At 39.1% G+C, this 27,137-nt stretch overlaps 1 protein-coding gene and 1 pseudogene across 2 annotated transcripts in view; one reads left to right on the forward strand and one right to left on the reverse strand.

The window, feature by feature from the left end:
* Positions 1-27,137, reverse strand: part of LOC136344129 (uncharacterized) — a 163,442-nt gene that overhangs the window by 14,777 nt on the left and 121,528 nt on the right. For both annotated transcript variants that reach the window (XM_066291276.1, XM_066291275.1), the window contains exons 4-6: positions 23,484-23,625; positions 2,894-3,045; positions 2,395-2,571 (exon numbers count right to left, since the gene is read on the reverse strand). In XM_066291276.1, the coding sequence (XP_066147373.1) occupies positions 2,395-2,571; positions 2,894-3,045; positions 23,484-23,625 (471 nt within the window). The remainder of the gene's footprint in view (positions 1-2,394; positions 2,572-2,893; positions 3,046-23,483; positions 23,626-27,137) is intronic.
* Positions 13,923-16,708, forward strand: LOC136344183 (beta-galactosidase-1-like protein 2; annotated as a pseudogene).

Consider the following 27,137-nt stretch of genomic DNA (forward strand, 5'->3'; position numbering starts at 1 on the left):
TTTGTAAATGGACGGTCTAATGATCGTATCCCCAAATGAACCAACTGTTCTTGTGGATTTTCAGTGGAACAGACACGTTCATTGTGACAATTGAACAAGCATGTGTTTGTAAAGTTGCACTCAATCGTGAATTTCACTTTGGAAGGAAAGTGGGGATTTCGCTCCAACAGTGCGATGATGTTTCTTGAAAACGTTCCCCTCCATTCGTATCTCCTGGATGCAGTAAGATTTGAATGTTATGAATTTTAAATGGGCGATATTTCTGTTTTTTACAATGCTCTCCGCACTGACTGTTGAGACATGTTAGTTTCTTGTTCTATAACATTTGCCGAAGGTTGTCTTGGAGGCAATGGAGAGTTCCGGTTGTTGTTCAGCAATTGAGAACGCAACACTCTACCCAGCTTAAGTGCATGCGTAAAAATGTTTAGGTTCAGTCAGGTTAGTTTCATGCAAAATTTTCATCGACTTCATTATAAAACTTCTTTAAATATAAAAACAATATGAATGTCCCGACAGTAAACAAAATCTGAAGGAGAAAGCGAGGAAAAAAAGCAAAAAATACTGGTGCCAGTTTTCATGAAAATTGAATATCTTTTATTCTGTGGTCGGCCGTCCGGGAATAGCGAATGCCTTTGTGATCTCGCCCTTTATCTTGACACGACCTCATGATACGTTGTTTGGCAAGCGCAACCGCTCTCTGGGCGATAGATAGGGCCGCGAATCTGAAATTGAAAATGGCCCAAAAAATGAGACCGAGAAACAGGCATTTGTAGTTATTTTAGTAGAGATTTTGATGGTATCTTAAAGGAAAATATGGAAGTCTTTCAGAAACGGATATCCTATGAATTCCATCAGAGGCAACGATTCTAGAATTTGGATTCCGATGAAATTGGGATTCTAGGTAGATGCGCAAGAGAAATTTAAAATAACAAAAAAAACATGGGTTGAGAGGCTAAATCGTTGGCGTATTACTTTCTTTCGGCAATTTTTGAAATTTCCATCTTTCATTTGATGTTTCTTCTTGTTGATGGTTCTTAGTTAAAAATCGTGTTTTCAACGCTCCAATTTTCATGGTATGCATGCTTTTCAATGCTCCAGTTTCTTGGAAAGTAGTCATAGATTCACCATGACGGATTAATCCTATTGGTCGATTTTTTCGTTGATCCATGCAAATTGTCCAAATCCAGGTCGGGTATGGCTGGGACAGTCCCGGCCAAGGGAGGTTTTGGTGCTGCTGTAATTTCCATAGACACGCTCAATCATTGCTTGTTGTTATCGATTTGACTGTTAAATTTAACAGCACGATCAAAATGTCAGTGCTAAGTAAATTTGAAACCATGCGAAATCTCCCTGACATGGAACTGCAATCCCCCAACTCAATGCCGTACTTTAGTGCCCCCCTGAATACAAGAGTATTAGCATTGACCAACTGCTTCTTGAAAAATTCCTTGTATCAGCATATCAAAGTCCTGATAATTTCGCTAATCAAATAGTTTTCCTAGAAATTGTGAAATCGAAGTAGCGCATCGGCCAAGTTCTTCGTTTCATGGAAATTATTCTTTAGATAAAGTTAACACAACTCTGATTAAGATTGGAATTTTCAGGATTTACATACGCTTCTGCCGTTGCTATACATGTAAGACGATTTTTCAAAGTGTAGAGATCTTTTACATTACTCAGGATGCGCTAAATCATTGGCGTACCACGTCCTTGTAAGGAATTAAATTTACATATATCTTTCATTTCAATTTTTGTTGTAAATCAAGATTTTCCTGAGTACTTTAACTTTGCAGAAGCATTGGCTTTTCACTTGCCCGAAAGACAGTGGCGTTTCCAAAGGGAAATAACGGCTAAAGTAAAACATTTCACGTTATTGACGTAACTAATGGTATGTTTTTCGTCTCGTTAATTTTTAGAAATTCTGCGCTTCTATCCACTTTTTTTCGACCTCTATTTCTCAACTCGAGATTGCGCCCGCGGGTCCTTGGTGTTACTCTAGGACAGAGTAATTTTGCTAGTCAGTGTCATTCCGTCAATGATGCTGACTGCGTGTAAAGGCCAAAACCGATATCAGCTAATTGTCGTTGCCGCACGCGTGGCCTGCTCGCATTGCAGATTTATAATGTGTACTACCAACTTTGCAGATTCATCGTCAGCACAATGCGGCTGCAAACTGGCAGTTTTTCGATTTTTTGTGAAACACGGAAATATTTGACCGATGACAAGGAGGCGCAATTTATTCAGCACATATACTACCGAAAATGACTTTTATGTCGGCACTCAATTTCGTATGAAGGCGCCGTCCTCGTAAAAAGATATGGCTCAAAGCGTTGAGCACATTTGCTATTTCAGCAAGGGAGCTAAGTGAGGTAACGAAATGAGAAATTGGCTCACCTGAGCAGTCACGTGACCTTTCTCCAGTCGGAGCAAATCCGTGTGACTCCAAGCACTGCTGGACCATGGCGAAACTTCCCGTAAGTCCCCATCGAACTTGAAGTTTTTCAGCTTATTGTGCATGAATTTCCGTATGTTCCATGGCAAATCATTGTGCCCATCTATCAGTGGCGTTTCCTAAATTAACATATACAGGGTTTGAGTAGAACGTGGAAGGACTTAGGAAAAATTCACGCTCTCTCGATTCTCACAATCACTTGACACGTCAAATGCTGTGAGCCTTAAGGGCTGTTCCATTAGGGCTAAATCCAAGTTTGAGCTACGTGTCACAAAAACTCAAGGAGTGGCGTTTGAAAGTGTTTTTGAAAATTCGAATTTCAAATCGAACCTGCTGCAGATCTATTCCATAGAGTTTATCTCCATATTTAATACTGTGTGTTTGCGTCAACACCCTCTATATCTAATTCAACATCTAAAATGGGGAAAAAATTGCACTTACTTGTAACAATCTAGAAGCTATTTCCAGTCTTTCCTCAAATGACGCACCAGCGCTTATTTTAAGGGCTATAGGCACCCCAACCCCAACAGCTGCCGCTAGTAGCAGAATTGTCGCTATTATCCACCAATGTTTGGATGTTAAGTCCAAACCTCCTGAAACAGATAACTGTTTACTAATGGTGGAAAATGCCGTTTAAGAGGGGTAATTTGTTAAAATTTTGTAGGAAAAATCAGTGAATGTAACTTTAGATTCGCAGAAGGGTCAGTTTTTTTGCTGATGGTGCTTATGTGGAGGGAGCCCTGAAAAAGTCAAAAGTTGATTTTACACCACTGGTGCTTTGCAATTTATTATCAGACTTTTGGCTGTTTCTGATTCTCCCCATTTGTGATGGATCTGTGACTTTGATGGAAGTGTGATGGAAAAAAACCTATTTCTCACAGCATTTGGCTGCCTGGTCGCAGCAGATATAATTCGTCGTTAACAACACAGCAAGTGATATTGGAAGTTAGTAAATCTTTGCAGAGTAGTTCTTCTATTCTATCTTCTGAATCGTTAGGGACTTCTGGTGTCTTTTGACTATCTGAGGTAGTTCACTGGGTTCTCACAAGGTTTAGGGGATTAATGAGGCGGTAATTCTAGGAAATTTCGAGCGATATTAAAGGAACTCTTGAAACACTTTTAGAATTTTATAGAAAAATCTGAGTGAATTTTACGCAGTTGCAACATCGACAAAATTCCGTTTTTTTTTCTTTGCAAGGAACGTACTGAAACCGTTTAGTGTCTGGGGATCCGGATATTGGCGACAATAAAACTTCATTCGCATTCCTTTATAGCGGCTGGAGGATGCTGCTTTTCTGGATAAATCAATCGACCTTGTCAATGGGAACATATTAAAGTACACAAAGACTTAAATTACCTTGTATTGACGAGCAGCATCGACAGATGGATCGAGAGGTATCGGATATGGCTCTATATTCGATTGAAGGAAATCCAGAGAAGCCTTTTCTGCTGAGCAACGTGATTATTTTCTTTTGCTTCAAAAGTGCAGAAAAGACAATTTAAGGTTATTTATTTTAAAAATAGACCTAGAGCTGAGGTTTATTGTTTTTTTTTGGTCGTTTTTAGAGGTCATAAAGCATCCGTAATTACAATGTCATTTTTTAGTCACGTAACAATAAATAAGAGCTCATCGAACTTCTATCTCTTCCTAATTTCCCCATATAGAATTGTCTCATCTTCCCATACAGCAATAATCCAATTTGACGTCATCTTTTGGCGAACGTGTAACGTCTTCAATCTGTGACGTTCGGCCGTCATTTGCGGCTTCGTTGTCATTTTGCTACCCGGTTTCGATTCGCCATTTAATCCAGAATTAAAAAAAAATTAGATTGAGAGTTAGTAAATGTTTCTAGATAAACTCAAACACTTAAGAGATCTATTAAAATGCATGCGGCAAATGGAGGTTGAATCGCGTCTTTTTCGAATAACTGGCGCTGTTTTACAACCAGGGTAGGATTTTACTGTTTCTCGTGATCATAAACCAGAGCTAACGATTCGCTTAAATTTATTAAAGTGGCCTCGGTAGTTTGAGAAATTGGACAATTTGTCACGGACGCTTCCAAATAAGGTTGCAACATCGAAACGAAGCTCAGGATGAAATATCATGACTTATAATATCGGGCCAGCGAGCGTTTTATCATGCTTATTTTCCCTCGATTTGATTGATGTTGCCCCAAAACGGTATACGCTATACGGGAACTGATGAGCGAAAAATTACGCCATTAAATCTCTATAAGGATATATTATATTCCCGGGGATCAACTAAAATATGCTCTATTTTTCTTGACTAAGTAGTATGATGATGTGGAAATATTATGTAGGAAAGTGAGTATAGTTTGAGGTAGAGGCCTTTTATTGGAGATTTTTCTTTGTCCTCGAAGAAAACACAATTCTACCACTACAAATAACAGAAACTGCTTCTATGGACTAACATACAGCCCAAATTGGCCCAGGAATGTTACAAAGGCGATACTTCCCGAGCCAACTCCAAATCAATGTCTCTTTAGTGTATAGATAAAGGATATTGGATTTGGGGAGATATAAGTGCTTTTCAACTTAGCATAAAGAGATTGGTGGATTTGGAGAGCAAACAGGATAAAGGGATTTTGCAAATTTGCCTCATAAATTCATCCCAAATATTGTGCCCCCCCTTTGGGGCCAAATATTTCAATAATTTAATAGATGATAACACGTAGACACAGAGGCACTACAGCGTTTATGTCTCGCAGAAACGGCGGATGATTTTTATTTCAGAAACTAATCCGCAAATGATGCTTCAACGGGAGGAAAAGTGGGAAAAATTATTTGTTCAATAGAGAAAACTGCGTTTTAGTGCCTCAAACTTTGCAAAAATAATTTTCAAAACGTGGCCATTCCCCGATGAAAGCTCAAATTATTCCGATAAATTTGAATGTCCCGCGTAACCCTTCGATGTCACGATTGGTCAGAGCCGAGCCTTTGTGTTCGTCTAATTGGGAACTTGACTCTGACCAATCATGGCCTCGAACGATTACGCGGGATATTCAAATACATTTGTAATATAATATCTAAGTGCATATGGCTATAGAAAATTTTATTAGAAAGTTGCTAATTCGTTATGACAGCTAAAAATTCTATGTTTATACCATTATTATGAACATAGGATAATATTTTCATGAGTATACCTTAAAAAAGCACCGAGAACGCCCGTTTATTTCGACAAAGTTTAGTGCATTAAGAAACTGCCGATTTATCACTATTAATAACAGTTATAAGTATTATTCAAACGCAGCATTTGATACGAAACAAGTTTCACATAAAATACGTAACAAAGAATGAAAACAAAGGCTTTTAATACAGCGCGAACAATGCGCACATGGATCTCCATTGTTCGGACCAAAAACCTGCTGATTTAATTTTTCCAAATGGAAAGAATTAATGGTCCGTATTTGATTAAACTTAAAATGTTCGAGAATTGCTTTTTCCTCCCGATGTTGGCATCGGCGAAAGTTTTCTAGCTCGAAGGAGGGAAACGCTGAAGTTTTAATAGAATTAGTCTCCGATTCGAGGAGAAATTTTATGCAAACTCCAATAAAATTCGGGAATTTGCGGGCATGCAATTATCTAAATTCGATTAAGATATATTAGGTAATTAGAGTTATCGAAGTCTATTTAGCCTCTAATTAAGGCCATTCGATTGAGGTTTGTTTTCACCTTCCAAGCGAGGAAGTAAAGAATATATTTATTTCGGCTCCGGGATTTTTTGGTCGTAAATGACGGGGGCCACCTTCAGAAATGGACAGCGTTCGTTCAGTACTTATTTCCACGTTCCGCCTGGATTTTCATTTCGACAAAAATTACATCCAAATCGTCCCCAAAATTACACATCTGAAATCTCGCTTAGACGAGCCACGGTTCAAAACGGGGAATGAAAAAGACATAATTTATTCATAAAATACGTCCGAGAAACTGCCAATTTTAGAATTCATTTCCCTCGAACATATTAAATGATATCACAATGAAAAGCGAGGAAAAATCGCGAATTGAAAGACTAAATTGGCGCACGTAAAATGGAAAACTCACTCTGGAAATAAAGTCGACGTCTGGCTTAGAGGGAGGTATAACTAACGCATAAATAATTAAAATTAATCGCATTTTGGCCGTTGCCGAGCGAAACTATAAATGACGTTTTTCCTAAATAAAATTGACTTTCTTTTGCTGATTTATTTCAATTTCACTACCACTAGCCGCTTAAAATTCCATTTAATTTATGAGAGAAATTAATTTCGGGATACCTCTAGTTTGAGTGAAAAGGGGGATTAAGTTTAAAGGGCCCATGACGACGAGGAAACTTAGAAAATGACAAAGAGGAAAACTTTGTTTCGGACGTCCTCCATCAGGCACAAAGCCGTGGGGCCTGGTCCAGCCCAGAATTTTTTTCGACACCCTTACGGGGGCGAGAGTTAGATTTTGTTCAAATGAAATGAGTCGATTCTCCCGCGAAAATGCAGGCTACACCGCTGATTTTCTACTATTTAATAGCCGCGGATTTGGTTCATACTTCCCACATTCCATTGTATAAAAACCCACATGCACACCATAGCACATTTCAATGGATTTGGTTAATGAAGAAAAAAACGTAGTTCACGATTTAAACGGTTTGAAAATCGGGCAAATTGTTGACGTCACGCCACTGATTTTGCGTTGTTCGATAACCACAAACGTATTTTGCACCATGGGCGTGCCTGCGCCGAGTTTCATGGACCAAGAAAAGATTATAAATCATGCTTCTAAAATTTCCAATTCAAACCGCTCATAAATCAAGCAAAAACTCTAGCACGCCTCGCAATTTTTATAGCCCAATAGTCCCCGATTTCATTTATTACCCCTAAAATCTGCAGAATTTTATATTATGTGAGAGCACCAAACATGGTTTTCACGGGGTACAATGAATTTGTAAATCACGGTTGTGTGGTGGCACCCGAAATTGTGAAATCGGCGCGTACGCCTCTGGCACATCTAGGTACTTTACCGAGTAAAAAATTACTGTTTTGTCAAATAATCTGAACAACTCTTTTTTATTCAATATGAATATCACGCATCTGTCTTTCTTTGTCATTTGACAACAATCTTTATATGAAAACGAGACGGCAAAAGGGTCTTAACCTCCAGATCAAACCTTCGGATTTATCTGGGGCAAAGAAGCAAAACTTCTGGAAATCATTGATTCTCCACTGTATTAATCAGTGCATCTCCCTGGAAATTCCACAACATTTTCATAAACCACCGTCACGACATAATAATTCACTTTAAGCCACAGAGTGCGCCGCTCATCCAGACTTAGCAGCTCTACGAGCCAGATTTCCATCAGGGGCAAATCGGTGTTATCTAACGCTCCAACTTGAGGATGTTAGGGAAAACCACTTTAAAGAGGAGGAGCAGCATTAAATTTACAGGAAATTCCTTGTTTAATTAGTAACCTCCCACGTGTCTCCTTATCTGGAATTATATGGTGCCAGTCTGGGATCGCAAATTGTTTTAAATAATGGAGTTTATGGAGAAAATAGAATGCTCTTGGTCTAAAATTCCTGGATCGTGTCTGGGTTATTGAGGATCTTTACCTGCAATTTGTGTAATCTGCTTTCCTGTTGAAGTTTCACTGGAGTGAAACTAAAACTGCACTCGTTCCAGCCATCCATTAGCCGTAAAAACAATTTTTGGCTAAAGAGGTGGAAAATTAGTTTAGCCTCCATTACACTGTTGGCGGAATTTTCCTGGAAAACTCGTTTCATCGTCCAGCAAATGCATTAATTTTACAGGAAATTCGCCGTCTAATAAGCAACCGCCTACGTGTTTCTTATCTAGGGCTATTAGCAGTCTAGGCGCGAAGCTAAGCTTCAGATTATTAAAACAATGTCTTCCGGGAATGGGATGAATAGCAGCTGTGCAGCTTCGTAATTAGGCTAGGAACCTTAGGTTTTTGGATCTTGATTTTGGGAGTGAAGCAACAAAAAAAAGCTTGTTTTGTTATATTAAGGCAAAAAGGACGCTAAAGGAAACGCGCACTTTTTAACAAAATTTTAATTTTCTTTAGCTGGATCTACCATGAAATCTGACTTTGAGAACATTATAAAAATTTGTTTTCTGCATCTATTTCGTCACTGAATTAGAGAGAGTTCGGAAAAGGCCAATCTTCCTACAACCGCAGCCAATCTGGCAACTCGGCATTTTGTTTGACAGATCCGTTTCATGCGTCAGCTCCCTCTTAGTTTCTAAGACAAATGCTAGGTGCCACGTTGCCATTTCGCCGTTTCATTTTTTACATCAACTGCCCGAATTTGCGCTAAATTCCCGAGATATCAACGGTGCGGCAAAAAGTAAATACTGTTTGAAAATGTTTCGAAAAATTTTGGAATTTTTAGGCGATTTTTGGGTCTCTTGGATCATGGATACAAGTTCAATATTCAAACGAGAAACCTCATCAATTGAGCTCCTGGATCCTAACCTGGAAGCACACGAGGGCTCCTCAAAGTTCCTGTGAGGGCAGAGAGTTCAGATCTCGGGCAATTTTGCATTGTGTTTGACAGATCCGTAACTGACGTTACTGTGCGTTAGCGGCCATATCCTTTTTAGCACAAATGTCAAGTGCAACGTTGTCGTCGCATAAAATTTCTTCGAGTGCTATGAAAATCTTATTGCTATTCTTTGCATGTATTGAAAGTTTCAGAGAGAAGGAAATAAAAACAAAATCACTACCGGCGGGACAACAAAGCGATATCAGAGAGTTTCCCAACTTTCCGAAAACTCCTCAAAGTATTACCGAATAAACCTGTTTGATAGATGCATACAATATGGGAGTTTTTGAAGTGCTACTTTGTTCTTCATCGACTGATTTAAATCCTATTTAACCAAGTAACGCCTGTAGGATGCAGAAGACTACAGACACGCAACCAACAGAACCCAACATTAAATCAAATTTTCTTCCTCATTTAAATCTGCCTACCTCGAGTACCTACATATATCAAAATTTCAATGAATGATGAATTTAGATTAATGATATTCGCATTCGATTCCGACTTCATATTACATAACGTTGTAAATTAACAATCGAAATAACCGTGGAATATGCGCATCACTCGCATTAATTACTTGAATGGTTTAGACACTTCGGTTTTGGCATTCGGTCCTATTTTACATCCTCATATTATTTATGAGAATATAATAGCCAATAATTTAATCCCGCATATGAATTCAGTTTATTAAATTTCACCGAATTGGTTTTAAATGTTAGATGTGCGAAATTTAATTATATTCGGTCAGGATGGCCTCAGTTAAAAACGATTTGGGCTGTCCAGCTCTGTTGGACTATTTAAGCTAACTTGTAGTTTAAAATAATGATTTTTAGGACATGAATTCCTGCACAAAATTAATTAAATTCGCACCAAAGCCTGGAAAATCGTATTTATTTTATACACGCATATGAATATTCATATTAAGACCTCGACGCCGTATTATCCATTACAAGGGAGCCATTTACAATGGCAATGGGAGGAATTTCGCTTTATTGTTCTAATGAATACATAAGCACAATGGGAAGCGGTTGCATCTATTGCTTAAACTGGGCTGATCTCAGGTTTAGGTAATAAAATACAGTCGCCAAGGCATGGCAACACGTAATAAGGACTCTGGTCGAGGATAAACCGGGAAACTGAAACTGCTTCAATTTATTATCGGGATGTTCTCGTTAGCGTGAGAAACACTGAACTTATAGAGCCAAACACGCTGCAAAAAATCAACTTTGGCAACAGCGCTTTGTGTTTGACAAATGCGTAGCTGACGTCTGTGCATGAACGTCGATGCGATTTTAAGGGCAAAGGCCAAGCGCGGCGTTGCCGTTTCGCTTGAGTAACCTTCCCAAAGGTTCCGTAACAAATCTAAGAATGTTCCAGAAAACAGAAAGGAAACGTTGCTTTTAGGTTGTCGGTTTGTCGCAATTTCAATCGAAGATGTCGATAATTAGCAAAGGGAATACATAATTTTCCCCCCGTGTCTGGATAGTTATTTAGTAAAAGTATTAATAATTTTTTGAAAGAAATGTGTGATGACAGAATGACTGTGACGAACATTCTGATATATAAGTCGTGCCATTCTCGCGTCCCAGATGGGTGCAACTGGTCGCGACAATCTGGAATAAAAGGCTTTATGAACATCACAATACCTTCCAAAAATTGGCATAAATTCCTCCTCTCGTGCCTCTTAAAAAATCTGCCGTTCCGGAAAGATTCTCAAAGAAGTTCCGAAAGTTTCCGATGGGTCATAAGTTAGAAACGTAGAGATGAGTTTCTGAAAGCACGCGAAAGTTCTCGAAAGCGAAGGCTATTGCAAGAAAATCACCTCTGGCAACGTGGCATTACGTTTGACAGATTTGATATTGACTATCGCGTACTAGAAAAGACATTGTTTTTAAGACAAATGCCAAGCGCAACGTTGTCATTTTGCTGCTTTAATGTTTGCATCAACATTTCTAACAATCGCAGGCTCCAAAGGGCTCCGCTCTATTTGGCTTCCTAATACATTCTCTTGCACAGACTAATAAAGCCCCAATTTGCGATCTGCGTCCTTTGATACTCGACTGCGGTCCATACGGTTTATGCACCGCTCAGATTCATAGGTAATACATTTACGCCAATTCCAAGCCTGTTTATTCAAACTATATACGAATGTAACAGAAGCACCGGTAATTTATCTCTCTCAGTGAGGCTCATAACATTCACGTATATTTCACGCTCCATTGTGATTTCTGGCTGCAGCATCCGCCTCGTCTATATTCATTAATAAATTGAGTTTAAATCGAAATTATCGTATTCTACCAGTTTCCTGCAGCTTAGCCGAAGCTTGTTAAGACGCTCTTGTTGTTCTGTAGATAATTGTTCGAGCTACATGCTGGGGGAGTTGTCATGATTATTTTGCCATTGTTGAGGACGATGGACTAATCCGGGAAAATAAGTGCGCTATATGTCTGTAGGATAGCCGAGAACTTTTTAATATCATAAAGGATTCGAAAATTGCCAGGTGATGCTCCGTGAGCTTAAAAAAAGTCCATCAATCCAGGATTGTTTCTCAAAGCTTCGCTCATATCCAATTAATTCACAACAAAACAGGCCTCCAAAGGTGTGATCCGGTTTCAACCCAGTAAGTGGCAACAATGCCTCGTACATTGGTCACGACAAGGTGGCGGGCAGCTTTGGCTGCTATGCAAGGGCGACAGAGAAATGATCATGTGACTTATGTCAAGTGATGAATGCAGCGGTGCCAAGATTTGCCGGGTCTCTTTAAAGTTCGAGATTTGTTGGTTTTGAATAATCGTATGGGAAAATGAAACTATCACCTTGGGCATGAGCTGATTTTTAGCCTCGCCTGAAATTGACGAAACGAGCCCCAGTTTTAAAGGGATTTTTCCGTTTCTACGCCTGAACCGAACCTTTGAAAGTCATAATTATTATCGAAGGTGTTTTCGATTCGGCCCACGTGACGGCTTAATGCACTGGCTGCAGGTCTTTAATGGCTTATTTTGTGCCCCTGGTGACAAGAAGACGAATTTGCCGTAAAACGGAAACTCATACCGGGATAATCTGACAGGCACTATTAATTTCCTGACCCACAGGGTGAGGAATTTTGGCCCTAAATATGCCGGTGTCAAAACCTGGTTCTCAGTCGGTTACAATCTGCTCAGGTTTATCGATATAATAAATCACTGACAAAACACGTTTTTTTCGTTCGAAGACTTATCAGTTTCCTGCAGTCAATTATGGATTTTATCAAGTTTGTAAACCGATCAAATTGTAAACCCGTAAACAATTGTTACAAACGACGAAAGCATTGATCGGAACTCTAACGGTTTGTCTCACTTCATTGGGCAAGCGATTCATTTTCTTGCCCATAAAATGGGATAATCTGGGAACATTAGAGCTATCATTAATAATGAGTCCCAAGAGCCAGCCCACATTTGAAATGGAATTATTGCCTTAATGTTGCACTATTTGGAGCCGGTTTCGGGCGTTTCTGATACTCAACAGAGAGCTTTGCAACGTTTGAAAACTGTAAAATTTATAAATCGTTTTTATACAGGGAGGAACATATCATCTTAGAAATATTTCAGGGGGCGACGGAACCCTACAAAATAATGAAAAATTACTGATGAACCCATGGTTAAAAACGCACCATTTTCGATATACAGGGTGCCATATTTTAAACAGTTTTAATAATTTTGTTTTCGTTCAGATTTATTTTTACTTTAAGAAATTTGATTAACTGTTACGAATCGCTTTCGATAGTTGACCTGAACCGGATGATTATTTTTTCCTTAATCCCTACACATTCCTATTTTGAGCCGACAGACAATTTTGCGAACTCTACGAATACGGCGAAAGGCGCGAAAATACTCCACCAGGCCATAAAGTTAAAGAATCGAAGAATGAACTTAAACTTGGAGTTAAAATTCATACAGAGGGTTCCCAAAAAAAGCAAAGCATAAAATAGTTTATGACCTTCAAAACGTAACATCCTGCATGTGGTTCCCAACGATTTTTATATTTTGGGGTAGTGGGCCTTAAAGAAAATAGGTGTAGGAAATTAAAAAAAAATAACTTAAAGTATACGTGAGAAAAACGAAAAATATGAAAAAAAACTGAAAATTTGCCACCCCGTATATCAAAAATGGCGTGTTTTCCACCATGGGTTTATTAGCATTTTTTTGAAATAATTTTTCAGAGTACTTTCGCCCGCTGAAATGTTTCCATGAGGACATGTTACACCCTATATATCGAAGATTTAGTAGGTCTTAAGTTCCTAGTACTGTGGTATTTAAGTTAGTAATAAAATAACGACAAGCTGACTGACCTGCCATCTTGGGATCAAGTAGCGTTGAGCGAAGTTACTATTATCGCCGCTACCAAGTGACCAAGTGTCGGGGAATCCCCATTTGGACTGGATGGAAAATGGGTAGTCGAGATATATCAAGGCAGAGGTGCGGGCGAACAGTAGTAAATTTGTTAGTTTGTGTTTCTATATTTTATTAATAAATCAATATTTATTGACTATGAAGAATATACCCAATACTATTCCGATATATCCTTCTTTTCCAAATTCTAGCGCTTATCATAGTCAAAATTAATGTATAAATCTTCCCATTAATTCTTTCTATCTCCTCATTGTTATTCAAGCACTCTTTTTCCTCACCAGCAACAGTTTGGAAACTTTTTTTTAATAGTGATTTAAGCTCTCCTTGGGGGTCTTTAAAACATCTTAAAAGCCTGTAAAAGTCCAGAATTTAAAACAACCCAATCTAAACTTAAAGCCTCTCAAAAGAGGTATTGTCATACCGATAAACTTATCTCAAGTGGAACAGTTTAAGGAAACGCAATAGCTGATTAATCACGATACTGCTATAAAAGACAAAAATCTTATAAACAAGCTTTATTAGCGACTAAACATGAACATGGTCAGGAACATGTTTCTTCCTCTTTTCGTCTGTTACACTAACTCTCTCCATAGATCAGAACTTTGCAGCAGTTTGCCAATAAACTAAGATTACTACACCGAAGGGGGCGTCAAAACAGGCCTAAAGGCAGATCAGAGATACTTTTTAGTGGGGCTTTCCTTTACTTTCGAGTCCATAAATCTCAGTGAAGGGAGAGATTGAGGACGTTGAGGGCGACTGGATTTAATACTGTTGAGACTTATGTCGCTTAGAATTTGCACGAACTCCACTCAGGCATGTTTTGTCAGGTGTCCTAGTTATTCGCAGTTTTTTCGTATACTGTTCCTGATTGATGTGTGATGACGATTGAGAAGGGTTCGTTTTACGTTCCCACCTTTTCGGAATGGCCATTTGAAACTATTGTGTCAGCCTTAAGAGGCGCATGCACTGATCCGGCTCGGAACGGCCGATTCGGCTAAGGTCAATTGGCATGGTGTGCCATGCGTGTAATTACACGAACTGATCCGGTACGGTCCGGCAGGTGGCACGGCAGAACCTTCAGCTGATCCAGTTCATGTGTTTCTTTACGCCGAAGGCGCCTATTCTGTGCGAGACATTTTTCTCTCAAAAACTGACTATCTCTTGCAAATATTTCAGGTATTTTGGACTTCGGAAATGGTGGCTTGGACTTTGAAGAAATCCTCGACGTTGCCGAATTCATTAAAACCACGCAAGAAGAGGATTTGTTCGTCCTGATGAGGACAGGACTTTACATTTACTGTCAGCGGGAATTCGGAGATAAGGCTCTGAAATTCTCAGAGAGAAAAATCACCCTGCATGCCCTTAAAGCCTTATGAGTTGGCTTCCGCACGAAGAAGGAATTACAGTGCACGTCAACGACCCAGTTTTTGTCAACTATATCTTATGTTTCTTCAAAGAGCTTTTAACTGTTTTGGAAACTTTGCAATTCCCCAATGGGGGCCCTATTATCTTCTGTCAAGCTAAGAATGAATATGGAAACGCTGGAAATCTGGTTCCTGATTACTTGCACGCGCTACTCCAGGCGGAAAAGATCGCGATGATTAGCAAAAATGAGTGAATCATCATGATTCGCTAATTTGTGTATATTATTGTTTTGGATCTACAGAGACAATGGAATGGAATTAGAGAACTTTTGTATTCTTCAGACCCAAAAAATGTGGGAACCCGAGGAGCTTTGTCAAATGAGCTATTAATGCCTAGAAACTTCAACAGTAACCCGACAGGGAATTTGCAGTAATTGGACAGTTTGCGCACCAATATGCTGATAATGACCATGGAGTATTGGTCCGGCATTACGAGGTTCTTCGAATACCAAACCGACATAAAATTGGATTTATGGTCTGGTTAGATCATGTTACTGAAGATTATCATACAGTTTTAGTCCAGACTTACAAACGAGTTCAGCAAGATATCATCGGCTTACCGGCCTCAGTACGCATTTACATGTTCGTAGGAAATACCAGCTTTGGGTTCGCAATTGATACCAGTAGTTCGCATGTTGGGCTGCAGCCTGATATTGCGAGATCAGAGGTTGTTCAGTTTATGCCCTTCATGTCATCTCATGCTCATGAAGCATTGCCAGCTGTGATTATGATTCTCCTATCACTGAGGCTGAACATATTACTGAGGAATTCAAGGCACCTGCCGAATTAGTTGAAAAATATACCGTAGCAAAGCCTAGAAATCCAGAAATTCCTGAAGTAGAAAGTGTGGTTTTTGACAATGTTTAGGTAGTGATAAGAATTAGAAGAAAGTTGCGGTTCGCTTGATTAAACATTTCAGGTCATAGAGCAAATTTTATTGTCAGAGATCATCAATGCTCTTCCAGATAAAATGTGGTTCCAATGGAGCAACTGTTCTTTAACAACAACTTTGGTGAGTCCGGGTTAATTCCCTGAAAAAAACATCTGATGTTAAAATTTTAAAGTGCAAAGCTTTGGGTATATCGTATACAGAAAATCTGGAAGAGATTGGTCATTAGTGGATACGTCAGAGACACAGTTCTGGTCCTTGTTAATGGAAAATTGCTGACTCCAGTCTTATCCAGTAAACACGACTTAAACAATTTCGGGCAAGTATTTTTTACCCCTAAAACTGCCCCAAATAATACCTTCATCGCCAGCTATTAGAGACTGGAAAACTCTTGCATTACATTGGCTAAAGCTGCCCTTTAGAACGAAATTTTTGATTTGGTTATTGAAAACAGTTCCAGGAACAATTACGGGGGATTAAGTCAACTCCAACAATTTAAAAGCAAACTTCCTTCAAACAAGACAACTATTCAACGAGTATTTCTAGGCTTAATTGAAGATGTTCTAATCGAGAATAAAGTTGTGACCAACTGGGAAATAGTTCCTTTGGAATTCAAGAAATCCTGGAACAAAGCAATTTCAGGATGGCATGAAATTGAGGAAGTAGAAGCAACCTCTGTATTTTGCAGGGTTAAAAATAACAAATTATTTTAGTAGCACCACTCAAAAAGTAATTTCTAGATTAAATTTGCTGTCAAAGCTTCTCTGAGGGACACGTATGTGAATGTCCAGGATTGGAGGAAAGGAACAGTGATAATAAACGGCTTTGTTTTGGACAGGATGTTCGTAGTGCCTCCTCAACAGATTCTTTACCTCCCAACCCCATTGTTGCCAAGGAGGGCAGGGGAGGGGGACGAAATTGTAATTTTTTAGCATTTTTCTGTCCCCGAATATCTCTAGTTTGCCGGTAGTTTCATGTGGGGGTTTGGGACTTATATTCATTGACGCATGTTGAATAAAGGGTTATTGGTTTTAAGGGGCCTAAAATATGTTTTAGCAGATTAGCCTCTCGAGGTCGGATATTTGGAACTGATTCAATGAGAGAGGATGGTCCAGGATCGGCTGCAGAAAGACGCTTCTCGGTACTTCTGTTACCTTTGGAAAAATTTCTAAAATGAATCCAATTGATGCATAATGTTGATTATAAAAAAAAACTTATGCGAATCACCGCGATTTCTCCTTAAAAAAATTGCAAGTCACATGAATGAGATATTAGGGGGTGAGTGGAGTAACGGTGAGCGGAGATACTGGCGAGAATGCATACGACACCTAGATCATATGCGATAATTGTATCCAGTGTTGAAACCAGACATCATGCTCTCGATATATATTGTTAACATTTACTCTCTTTCCCCTTTCAACTCTCAGTTGAAGCCCATCAAATTCGGGATTAATTCCAACTGAAAATACATATTTCCCCATGGAGAAGCATCACTGTCCATCAACATTAGATATAAAATATTTACCGCATGCCCAATATAACAGCGAATCCGTATTAAAATGATTGATTTAATCGTGTTTAAAGCCAAAATGAACGAGAGAACATTCTGTAAAAGAAACATGGGTTTCTCTTATTTTACAACATTTTCAGCAGCCTCTGGCCGTGTGTCCAGACTTGTCTCACTCCATTGAACCACACAACTTGTAACTGCTGGTATCATTGCGCCTAGAAATGCAACCTAATCATTAATTACAGGATACAACAGCATATACGCACAAGACAAAAGCTCGGTCTAACAAAACATGGTGCTTACGAATTTAAGCTAACGGTGAGTAATGATAGCGAATTTAAACACGAGATTTCCATTTCAGTCCAAAGTTACCTATTAAATATGGGAAAAAGCTTGAAAATACTCAAATCGCATGATTTATTGGCTACTTTAACAGTTTGTTTTGAAACCTGTGCCCATGTGCTTACTCATCGTTACAAATCTGCCATTGTGACCCCAAGATGGGGTTCCCTTTCCGTTTCCCTTATTTGCTGTTAGGTAGGAAATAATGTTTTTTTATTTCTCAAGAATTAAAGCAATGATTCCGTCAAGAGCGATAAATTTTCAATTTTTAAAAGTCGCATAACATTTTCTTCACATTATGGTGAACATAATTTCGGAAGGTCTTTTCTTTCGCCCCATATTTGGACGAATATTTTGCATTCAATGCCATCTCAATTTTTTCTTTTGCTGCTGATAAAGACAGTGAAGGACATAGAATCGGACAGTTTGGTGCCTTCCCAGGCTTGCCCCTACTGAGGCCGAATACTAGTCTAAAAGGGTTCACGTTCAGTTGAATTGACTCGATCTTTTACTCTATAAGCTGCAACTTTTGAGTCACCGAGATTGATCGATTCGCGCGGAAAATGAGGAACAGGGCGCACTCTATTGAATTTCATATCTTCATTTCTCAACGGTTTTCCTATAGGCAGCCGTTGAGAAGAAACTATATTAAAGGGAAACAACAAACTTCCTCAACAGTTGTTCGAAGACGTGAACTTTAAGCGAAATAAAATCAACTTTGCGCTTATTACCTTTCCAGTTAAGTCTTCCGAGCAAACTATTTCACACACCAGCAGCTGCATTAAATTTGCAGGAAACTCTCCCTCTAATAAGCAACCGCTTACATGCTTTCTTATCTCGAACTATTAGCAGTCTAGGCGAGAAGCTCGACTTCATATTATTAAAACACTGTCTTGGGAGGAACGAATGATTTACGGCCTGGGTTTTATACTAATTAAAGTTCCCTGAGAGATGTTTTTAGCTTCTTTAATTTCTAAACTTGCCCCAGTGGAAGCTATTAGGATAAAAATATGTAGCTGCAGTTGCAGAGTTTAGCTCGAAGAAATCGTTTGTTGCTTCTCCGACATCGCGCCAAAATGCATTTTACCAGTTCGCACTGAACACAGGCAAGCCATTTTGAGCGAAATGCCAGTAAATTTACCAAATTTTGAAATATGGTAACGTGGAAAAAAATCAGGATTTAAAAAATATTTTTCAGAAAACGCTTGAGACGTTTACGAGAAACTCAGTTTCGATCGCACGATTCCGGAAATTTCCTATCCCTGCTTCTCCTCCTCCTAAAATCATTTGTTTCCAGAGACATCTCTCCTCGTCTCTTTACGTATTATTCTAGCTTTCCTTAGTTTCTCATCCCGTCCATACATTTGTGCGACGATGACCAAGCTAACTAGCGAACTTTTCCCACAAAGAACCATCCACCCGGAACAGAATTTATACATTTCCAATGCTCTTTACGAATTCCGATATAAAGCAACCTGGAAAAATCCTGGCCAGAAGGTGATTGATTTATTTTGGTTCACATTGTTTACCCGATTTGATCTCGGCTGCGAATAATGAAAGCGAGTGCAAAAGTCAATGTAGTAGCTTTATTTGATTTACCGTTGTAGCGATTTTTGTTTATCTGTTGATATTACTCATTCCGTTGAGTGACAGGTGTGCTGGATGTGTTACCGATACATCATTGAAAGCTGCAAGTATCTTTTCAATTCTCGCTTTAAAGGAAAACTCGTTTTGCGTATGTCATCATTACTTCACAAAATGGTGGTCGGCCATCTTGTTGCAGTCTGCTCCAAGTGAGCGTAATAACGCGGTCAAACTTATTCCGTTGAGTGACATGTGTGCCGGATGTGTTACTGATACCTGGCTGAAAGAAAACTGCAAGTATTTCTTAAATTCTCACTTTGAATTTCCATGGGGAAAACTCGTTTTGTGTGTACTATCATCGCTTGACACGATGGTGAGTGACTACATAAAAGAGAAGTCGGCCAATGTGCTACTTGTTATTTTGATTCAGTATTCCACTCAACGCGCCATCATCTCATTGTTCGTTTAGCGAATCAGTTGCCACAAAATGGAGGATTTTTCCTTTCGTCCGTTCCCAATTAGCGGTGACTGGCACTTTTCTTTGTCTCTGTCACTTCTGTCATGCAATATGGCATCTGTCATGTTCCACCTTTGTCACCGTCATCTTCAGGGCCACGGTGACAGGAGATTTGCAACAATACGGCGTTCGGTTTGCCGAGCTATCGGCCCCGTTACGTTAGCGAGAGAAGCAGAATTATTGTCGAATTGCATTGTGATTTCTCCATCTTGCAGTTATGTGTGTTTGGTCGGACACCCTGTTGCTCCCAGCGCGGCCTAGGACTAACAAAACGAAGGGTTTATGCCTTTGTTTCTCGGTTGCGAAAAGATGTAGAATGGCGGCTGCGAGAGGGTGTGTTAAACGTAACATGCAACAACTGAATGAAACAACAAAAGTCAAATAAATTTCGTGGGAAACGGCATTCTTTCAACTCGGGCTCAGGCGTTTTATTTTTAATATAAAGATATGCGCCACCGGAAAATATAATAAAATGGCGCTGGGGATCCGGTCAAGATAATTCCGGGCAATTTGAGCGCGTTGAAAACGAGAGACTCTGAACAAGTGTCTAATTGTTCAAATAGACCTTCCAGTAATTCCGCAACCCTTCTCTTGCTGTGTCTGCCAACTGTGTGTGCTGGAAATTGCTTTAATTATAAGTATAGCTCAGCTACAACCGACAAAGTGGGCGTAATTTGTTATATTTTTAGTGCTGGAGCTGGGAGACCGATTAAGCAGTGCGGCTTAATTGGAGATGTTTAAAATTATCTGCAGCTCAAACTCGTGATATGAAAGCTGGCAAGTCTGGATTAACTCGAGGGAACTGGATAGCTACAAGATTGAAACTGAAGAGAAAACGGAGATAAGAATGCGAGGAGGGAGTTTCCTTCGTATTACTTTCATATGCTCGCCCTGGTAGAGTAATTAAATTTAAATCCTTCATGAATTTACCCATCTATTCCCAAAATTCGCTTTGCCCTGCACAGAGCCGTGGGCGCAAACATTTTAGAGGTCTTGCACATAAAATAACAAAATTCTCATTATCTTCAGTTACTGCGGCATGTCCTCTATCTGTACATCCCTCGTCTCATACTACAAGCTTAAACCAGCCAAATTAATCTTTTGAAAGATGCAAATCGCGTCCCTCCGTTTTCTCCATATGGTCTTTACATAACGAATGCTGGTCCAGGCAGATTGGTCAAATCCAAATGCCAAATGCGAGGTGCATTTCTTCTGTTGAAGCAAACGCAGTTACGTTTTGCTCCTTAAAAATTCTAGAAACTTCTAGATCCTTCTGTGTGTTTTCCGGGCGCTTTTCTGATATCTCGAGTTGTAAACCGAACCCCCAATTTTTCTGTTAAATTTCCTAGATATTTCATCCCTCGCCGTAATAACTCCCCCGGAAACATACAACGCGCCTCGTCATTTCCTGGGGATTTGGTCGACATAATCCTGGCAAAATGGGGATTCCTGGATAGGCCTCGACCGCAAACACATGTCTAATTGTTATATAAAGCAAATCGTCCAATCACGCCTCGACTTTCATTACGTGCAAATTTAAATGTTGGCGACATTTTGAACGTGGGATTATACAAATATTTACCCTTGGTTCGTTAAACGTTATTTTCCACCCTTAGGGAGTGAAACCTTTTTAAAAGCGGAGCGGAACGGGAAGGGGAGTTTGCTATAGAGCGTCCCTTTAAATGGGTGCTAATATCGGAAGAAATTCTGTTTTAGGAATTTAAAAAAAGGTTAAAGTGTGTGAAAATTAGAAGAAGTTCTCAACATACTCTCCTATCAGGTACATGAAGTAACAATTAGTGTACTATGTTCTGCAGGAGGAAATTTTTGTCAGCGCTCAATTGATGGAGATATATTTGACTAGTAAATCTCTTCACTGGAAATGATCCACAGAAAAAAAATGAAAAAATAATTCTTACAACCGAAATTATTTTACCAATGGTGGAAAGAATGTTTCACATAATACATGCACCAGGATAGTCTGAGTATTGTTGAGGCATTCCTTTGACTTCTAAGCAGTGATAGTGGTAATTCAGCTTAGTCCTATAAATAAACGAAACTACTAAATTAACCCTGTTATAATGGTCAGTACTGCTCATACAAATACAGGATAGTAGAAGTAGGGAAGTACCTGGCAAAGCCATGGTGATTTTGTCGCTCGAAGTCGCGCGTCCGTTTCCAGGAAAATGTTTCCAGCTTTCCTTAAGAATTATTTATTCGTCACATTTCCTCTAAAACGCCCATCAATTGCTTTACATTCAAGTCAAGGAAAAAAATTCGTAAATTTCGCAATTTATTCAACACGAATAAATTTCGACAGCAGGGAATTCGGCAACAGGGAGCTCCGAAAGCATTTGCGAATCTCTGCGGCGATAGAGACGACTATTGTTTCTTTATCATCAACTGATAGTTTTATTTTTGTATTTACTCGACTTACTGTGTCATCAGAAGAAACTAGTACATGATGAGTATCAGGTAAAATAATATCAATTGATGAATTGACTGAAACGACCCCTGGTAGTCCGCCCATGGTACATAGTGGAAGGAGATCTGGGGCGCATAAGAGACCGAGATTTTGAGATATTCGTGTTCCGTGATAAGTTACTGATCATGTAAAAATTCTAATGCCAATTGGAACTACAATTAACATATCGTCTCAAGTAAAGCAGGCTCGTGAGTTAACATCTATTCCTAACTTGAATATGCGGTTGGTGGAACATAGATTATTCTGAGTGGTTATTCCTTCAAGAGTTACAGATTTAACCGAACCTCCACGTGGCGGCCTCTGGATCCCCGTTATCTCTCTCTGTTCTCAGTGCAGGGAGAGAGAGAGAGGTAACACTTGTGGAAGGTAGAAGGGGGAATGTTCAGTGGGTAAAACCGGGGAATGCCTTGGCTAAAGAAACGACCTATGGCATCATCAGAAATCAGTGCAAACACGACAGGAAAGGGCGTAGAAGATCAAGACAAAATGATGAAGGGACGAAATACCCAAGTATGGACATATACGTATGGATGTGAAAACGCAAAAAGAAGCATCTAAAGAAAAAATCCAAATTCATTGCCTAAGGAAAAAGTAAAAATTTTTTATTGTCTACATTGGGATTGATAAAAATATGATAAGGGACAAGAGGGACATAATCCCGTACTATCTGCCCGCCAAAACATCAGGCCAGGTCTCCTCAGAAGATTCTCCTTGTGACAAAAAAAGATTATTTCCAGAAATCCAAAAGTTTCTTATCTTCCTCTTTCTTAACTAAAAACATCTGAAATTTTCTCAAATCCTGATGAAATTGTAAGATACTTTTGAAATTTTTATACACTTTAAGCCTTCTACTACTGTTGCACAGAGCCTTTCCCGCGCATTTTCTCGTTAATTTCCCAGCAATCTGGCACTTATTGGAAAATCAAAATCCCCGTACATTGTATTAACCTGCAACCGATGCGTCGCGATCCCGTACAGGTATTGAATTTTTTGATTCAATGGAAAAACTTCCATTAGCAAACCATAATGACCGGGGGAAATCCATTATCAGTTTCGAGCTTCAATGCGTAAATAATAACAGCTCCGATTTATGAACGTCGAAAAGCGCCGAATAGCGTATTATTTAATTTTGCTAAATAATAATTTATCCTGGAAAAACGCCTATAAACTACGATTATCCGCATGCGAAACTGTGGCTGAAGGCAAATAGGCATTCGCCTGGATTTCATCCAGATTCGTAGTATGGCTGTTGTTATGGGGAAAATGCAATTGGTGCGAATTAAACTCGATGATGCAGATTTAGGGTATTAGGTTTTTGGCACACTCAAAGCCGATTCCTACCTCGCGAAGATACTGAGTTTGAACTGGACACCGAGGTGGACCTGTAGTAAGGTGGGGAACCCGGAGGATCGGGTTTTGACAGGTTGATGGTTGACCCCATTCCTCTGGTCACATCCGGGGCAGGTGCAAATATTCGGTCATCCTGGAAAGGAAGACAAACGTTATTTTAATAAATGTATTTTTTAAAATACCAATTAGGAGACGTTTTCATTAAAGCAACAAACGTACGAATTGTCAAAAAAATTGCGTAAAAGAATTCTATTTACAGAGACCGTAACATTTGTTTGCTATTCATCAAGAATGTAACATTTGCCTTTTTTCTGGCCTGTTAATTTATGGAGCTTGAGAAAACAACAGATTTTTTTCTACGTTACATCCGGTATATTATTAAGGATTTTAAATTTAGAAGTTGCAGGGAACATATCTCTTCTACAAATCCCGCAGCTGTCGAGCCAGTTTTCGGGTAATTCTGTCCTCCATGATTTCAAAATGTTGGCTTATTATTTATTGACACGTGTTCGGGTAAAATCTCTACTACACATAAACTGCACATTATGTGATTTTTGATATTTGCCCTTACCAAATTGACTTTGTCAACACAAAGCTCTACACTGGTCTCCCCAGTTTTGGAGCAATGCGAGCATTAATAAGAGCGTTCCCAAACCTCAACAAACGGCCCAATTCCTTTTTTGAATATTCGTTGAGCTTTTAGAATTTTCATCATGTGCTGCTTGATCAAACCCGTATTTGACAAATTTTCATCAACACATCAAGAATACAACAATGGTCCAAAGATGCGTATACAGAATGTAAAAACTGACTGCCTCTTTGTCAACGTTGCAATATGAAGTTTTTTGATTTTCCGCTCATAATGGCCCTGATTGCTCCTCGTTTTGTCGACAATGAGAACAATAAGTGTCAATCAAGCATGTAACATTTGTCCTTCTATAATAAATAACGTTGCGTTTGATTGTTTGCTTTTTATGGTTATTTGTCAAGTTTTTCGATTTCCTCGGCGTTTTATGACCTGCGTTATAGTGGTTGTAACTCACGCTGTGTTCTTTCCACATTAAAGCATCATAAACAACATTTATGAGAAATGCAACGCAAGACCGATAACCTCATAACAAAGCGTCTCTTTTAATAATAGATCCCATAATGGGCTCCACAGTACCTCGTTAGCGTCCATCCATGTGTTTCCTTTATTCATGGAACGTAGGCGGAGAAGTTATTTTGCGACAATGAAAAAGGCCCTTTCTCTGTGTTGCTTTTCGTGTAGCTCAAGCGGCAACATTTTTTTGTGTGTTGACTTAAAACCGCTTCTCGTGCCTCTCAGATATTCGGCCCTTTGTCCGGTGATAAAAGAAGAATGCCCGTTGACATTACTCTTTTCATTTTATCGAATGCGGACAAGAAGTACGCCCCGAGGATTAATTATTCCAGCACCCATAAGAGCCAGAATGAAATTCCTGGGATACGTAAACAAATGATCCCATAACTGGGGTTGAAACAGTTAGGTCTGAGCATTTACTGCAGGGCGTCCCCGATAATTGTTTGATAAGGGATCGGGTGTTAACCAAACCAGCTAAGAATGATAATAAAGGTCAAGACGAGGAACAACCAGAAGCTGTCAGGAGGATTTATCGTTCTTGGAAATAAGTTTATATTATGGGAAGTTGTTGGGGTGGAAGAGCTTAATGGAAGTCGTCCATAAAATCTTACTGCCAATTTGAAGAACGGTTTATAAATTACATTACCGATTCTGGTTTCAAATACTCCATAGAATATCAACGACATTTGCATGATTGAAAGCCTATAGAAATGCATTTGCTCTAGGTTGCATAGAGGCGAATGATTAATAAACCCCGCAAAGCACACAATCCTGATACAAACTTTAAATTAACGCTAGTCTAAGATGTGTTTACTTTACTTTATCTTTTCCATTTCCTTTTGTTTTGCTTTATAAACTTTTAACAAGCGCTCAGTAATTTCAAAACTACCTTGGAAACTTATTCTATTTATCATGAGGTACTATTTCATAGAGCATTACGTCTGGTGAGAAATAACGCAACTTTGGCCACACTCGTAAATTTCAGGATAATAAATTTTTAATGCACTGATGCCAGGATAAAGCATAAGACTCATATTATGAGCCTTTGAAGAGTTGGGATCTAACTGTCGTTACATCTTTATGGCGGTTTTTAAGAGAACTTTGAACTTTTGAACTTGCGGTTTTAGCATCACCGTGTAGGAAGTATGAGGTTGATTGTCTGTCATTCATGGTAAATTGGAGAACATTCTGATGGATATTGTCGTAACTTTTAAGATGCTCTATAACGAAGATGAGTCGAGTTGCATTTCCCCAGTTCTTGGGAATTGACTCGTTCCGGGCGATACACGCTCAACATTAGTCGATTCAACTTAAAATGAACAGCTCTCTGAAATAAACTTGAAAAATTCCGATGGTGCAGGAAATAACCTGCTTCAATATTTCGGGAATTCATAGAGCAATTCAAATAAAAATATCTGAGAATTACCCTTCTTGGTAAGCTCTATATTGTATACCGGTTGGACCTTCGGTGATGCCCAACTACTTTTACCCATAATATTCAAAAGAATTAGCGAGTTGAGTTTATTTATTCAGTGGTTTAAGATGTCACATAATTCATTGCTTTAGCCAGAAATAAACCTCCTAGAACGTTAGACATCTGAATTACAAATTTTTTAACTTCGCTGAACCTCAAGGAAACTCGTTGGATTTTAAGCGAAGCCCCAGTACTTTTATCCATAACATTGAAGCAAAGTAGCACACTGAGTTAATATCTTCAAGGTTTTAAGGCCACATACAGTGGACTGCTTTGACTAAAAGTACACCTTTTACACCGTTCAATATGGGCTTTGCAATTATTTTCACTTTGTTCAAGCTCAAGTAATCTAGTTGGATTTTTGGTGATGTCCCGCCGTCTTACGTATAACTTTCAATTACATTGGGGAATTGGATTAATATCTTCAAGGCTTTAAATCAACACAGAGTGGATTGCTTTAACCAAAAATAAGCTTTGTGGATCTTTCAATATCGGACCTGTAATTTTATTCGCTTTCCTGAACCTAAAGTAAACTCGTTGGACCGTTGGTGATGCCCCAATCCTTTTATGTTTAAATTTCAAGTACATTAACGAATTGAGTTTATACTTCCGGTGTTTTATGAGATCGTAGAGTTGCTGGCTTTGGGTAAAAACGGAACTTCCAGAATCTTCGATATCAGAGTTGTGAACGTTCGAATTTTGCTCGCTAATCTTTTTCGACTCTCGGTACTGCCCTCGTTTCGCTCATAACTCTAACCCAAAGGGGCGAAATGGGCCGAAACTTTCAGTGATCGAACTGCACGGATGGACGTGTCTCACGGCCAAAAATCGACTTTTTAAGTGATATTTTTTCGGAAATTTACAAAGTTTCCTTGAATCGAGTCAGCAATCCATTCATCCATCCAACAATGGTTTTAACCCCACTATAATTACTTCCAACACATTTTACAAATCCCTTTGCAACATTTCCCCAAAAACATAGAGGCAATTTCCTTGACTGAAACGAGAAAAAAGTCCTCTACAAATCCACTCAAACAATAAATTGCCAATATAAGCCCGTATTCCAAGC

This window comes from Euwallacea fornicatus, chromosome 16 (assembly GCF_040115645.1).
Source record: "Euwallacea fornicatus isolate EFF26 chromosome 16, ASM4011564v1, whole genome shotgun sequence".
Taxonomy (NCBI): domain Eukaryota; kingdom Metazoa; phylum Arthropoda; class Insecta; order Coleoptera; family Curculionidae; genus Euwallacea; species Euwallacea fornicatus.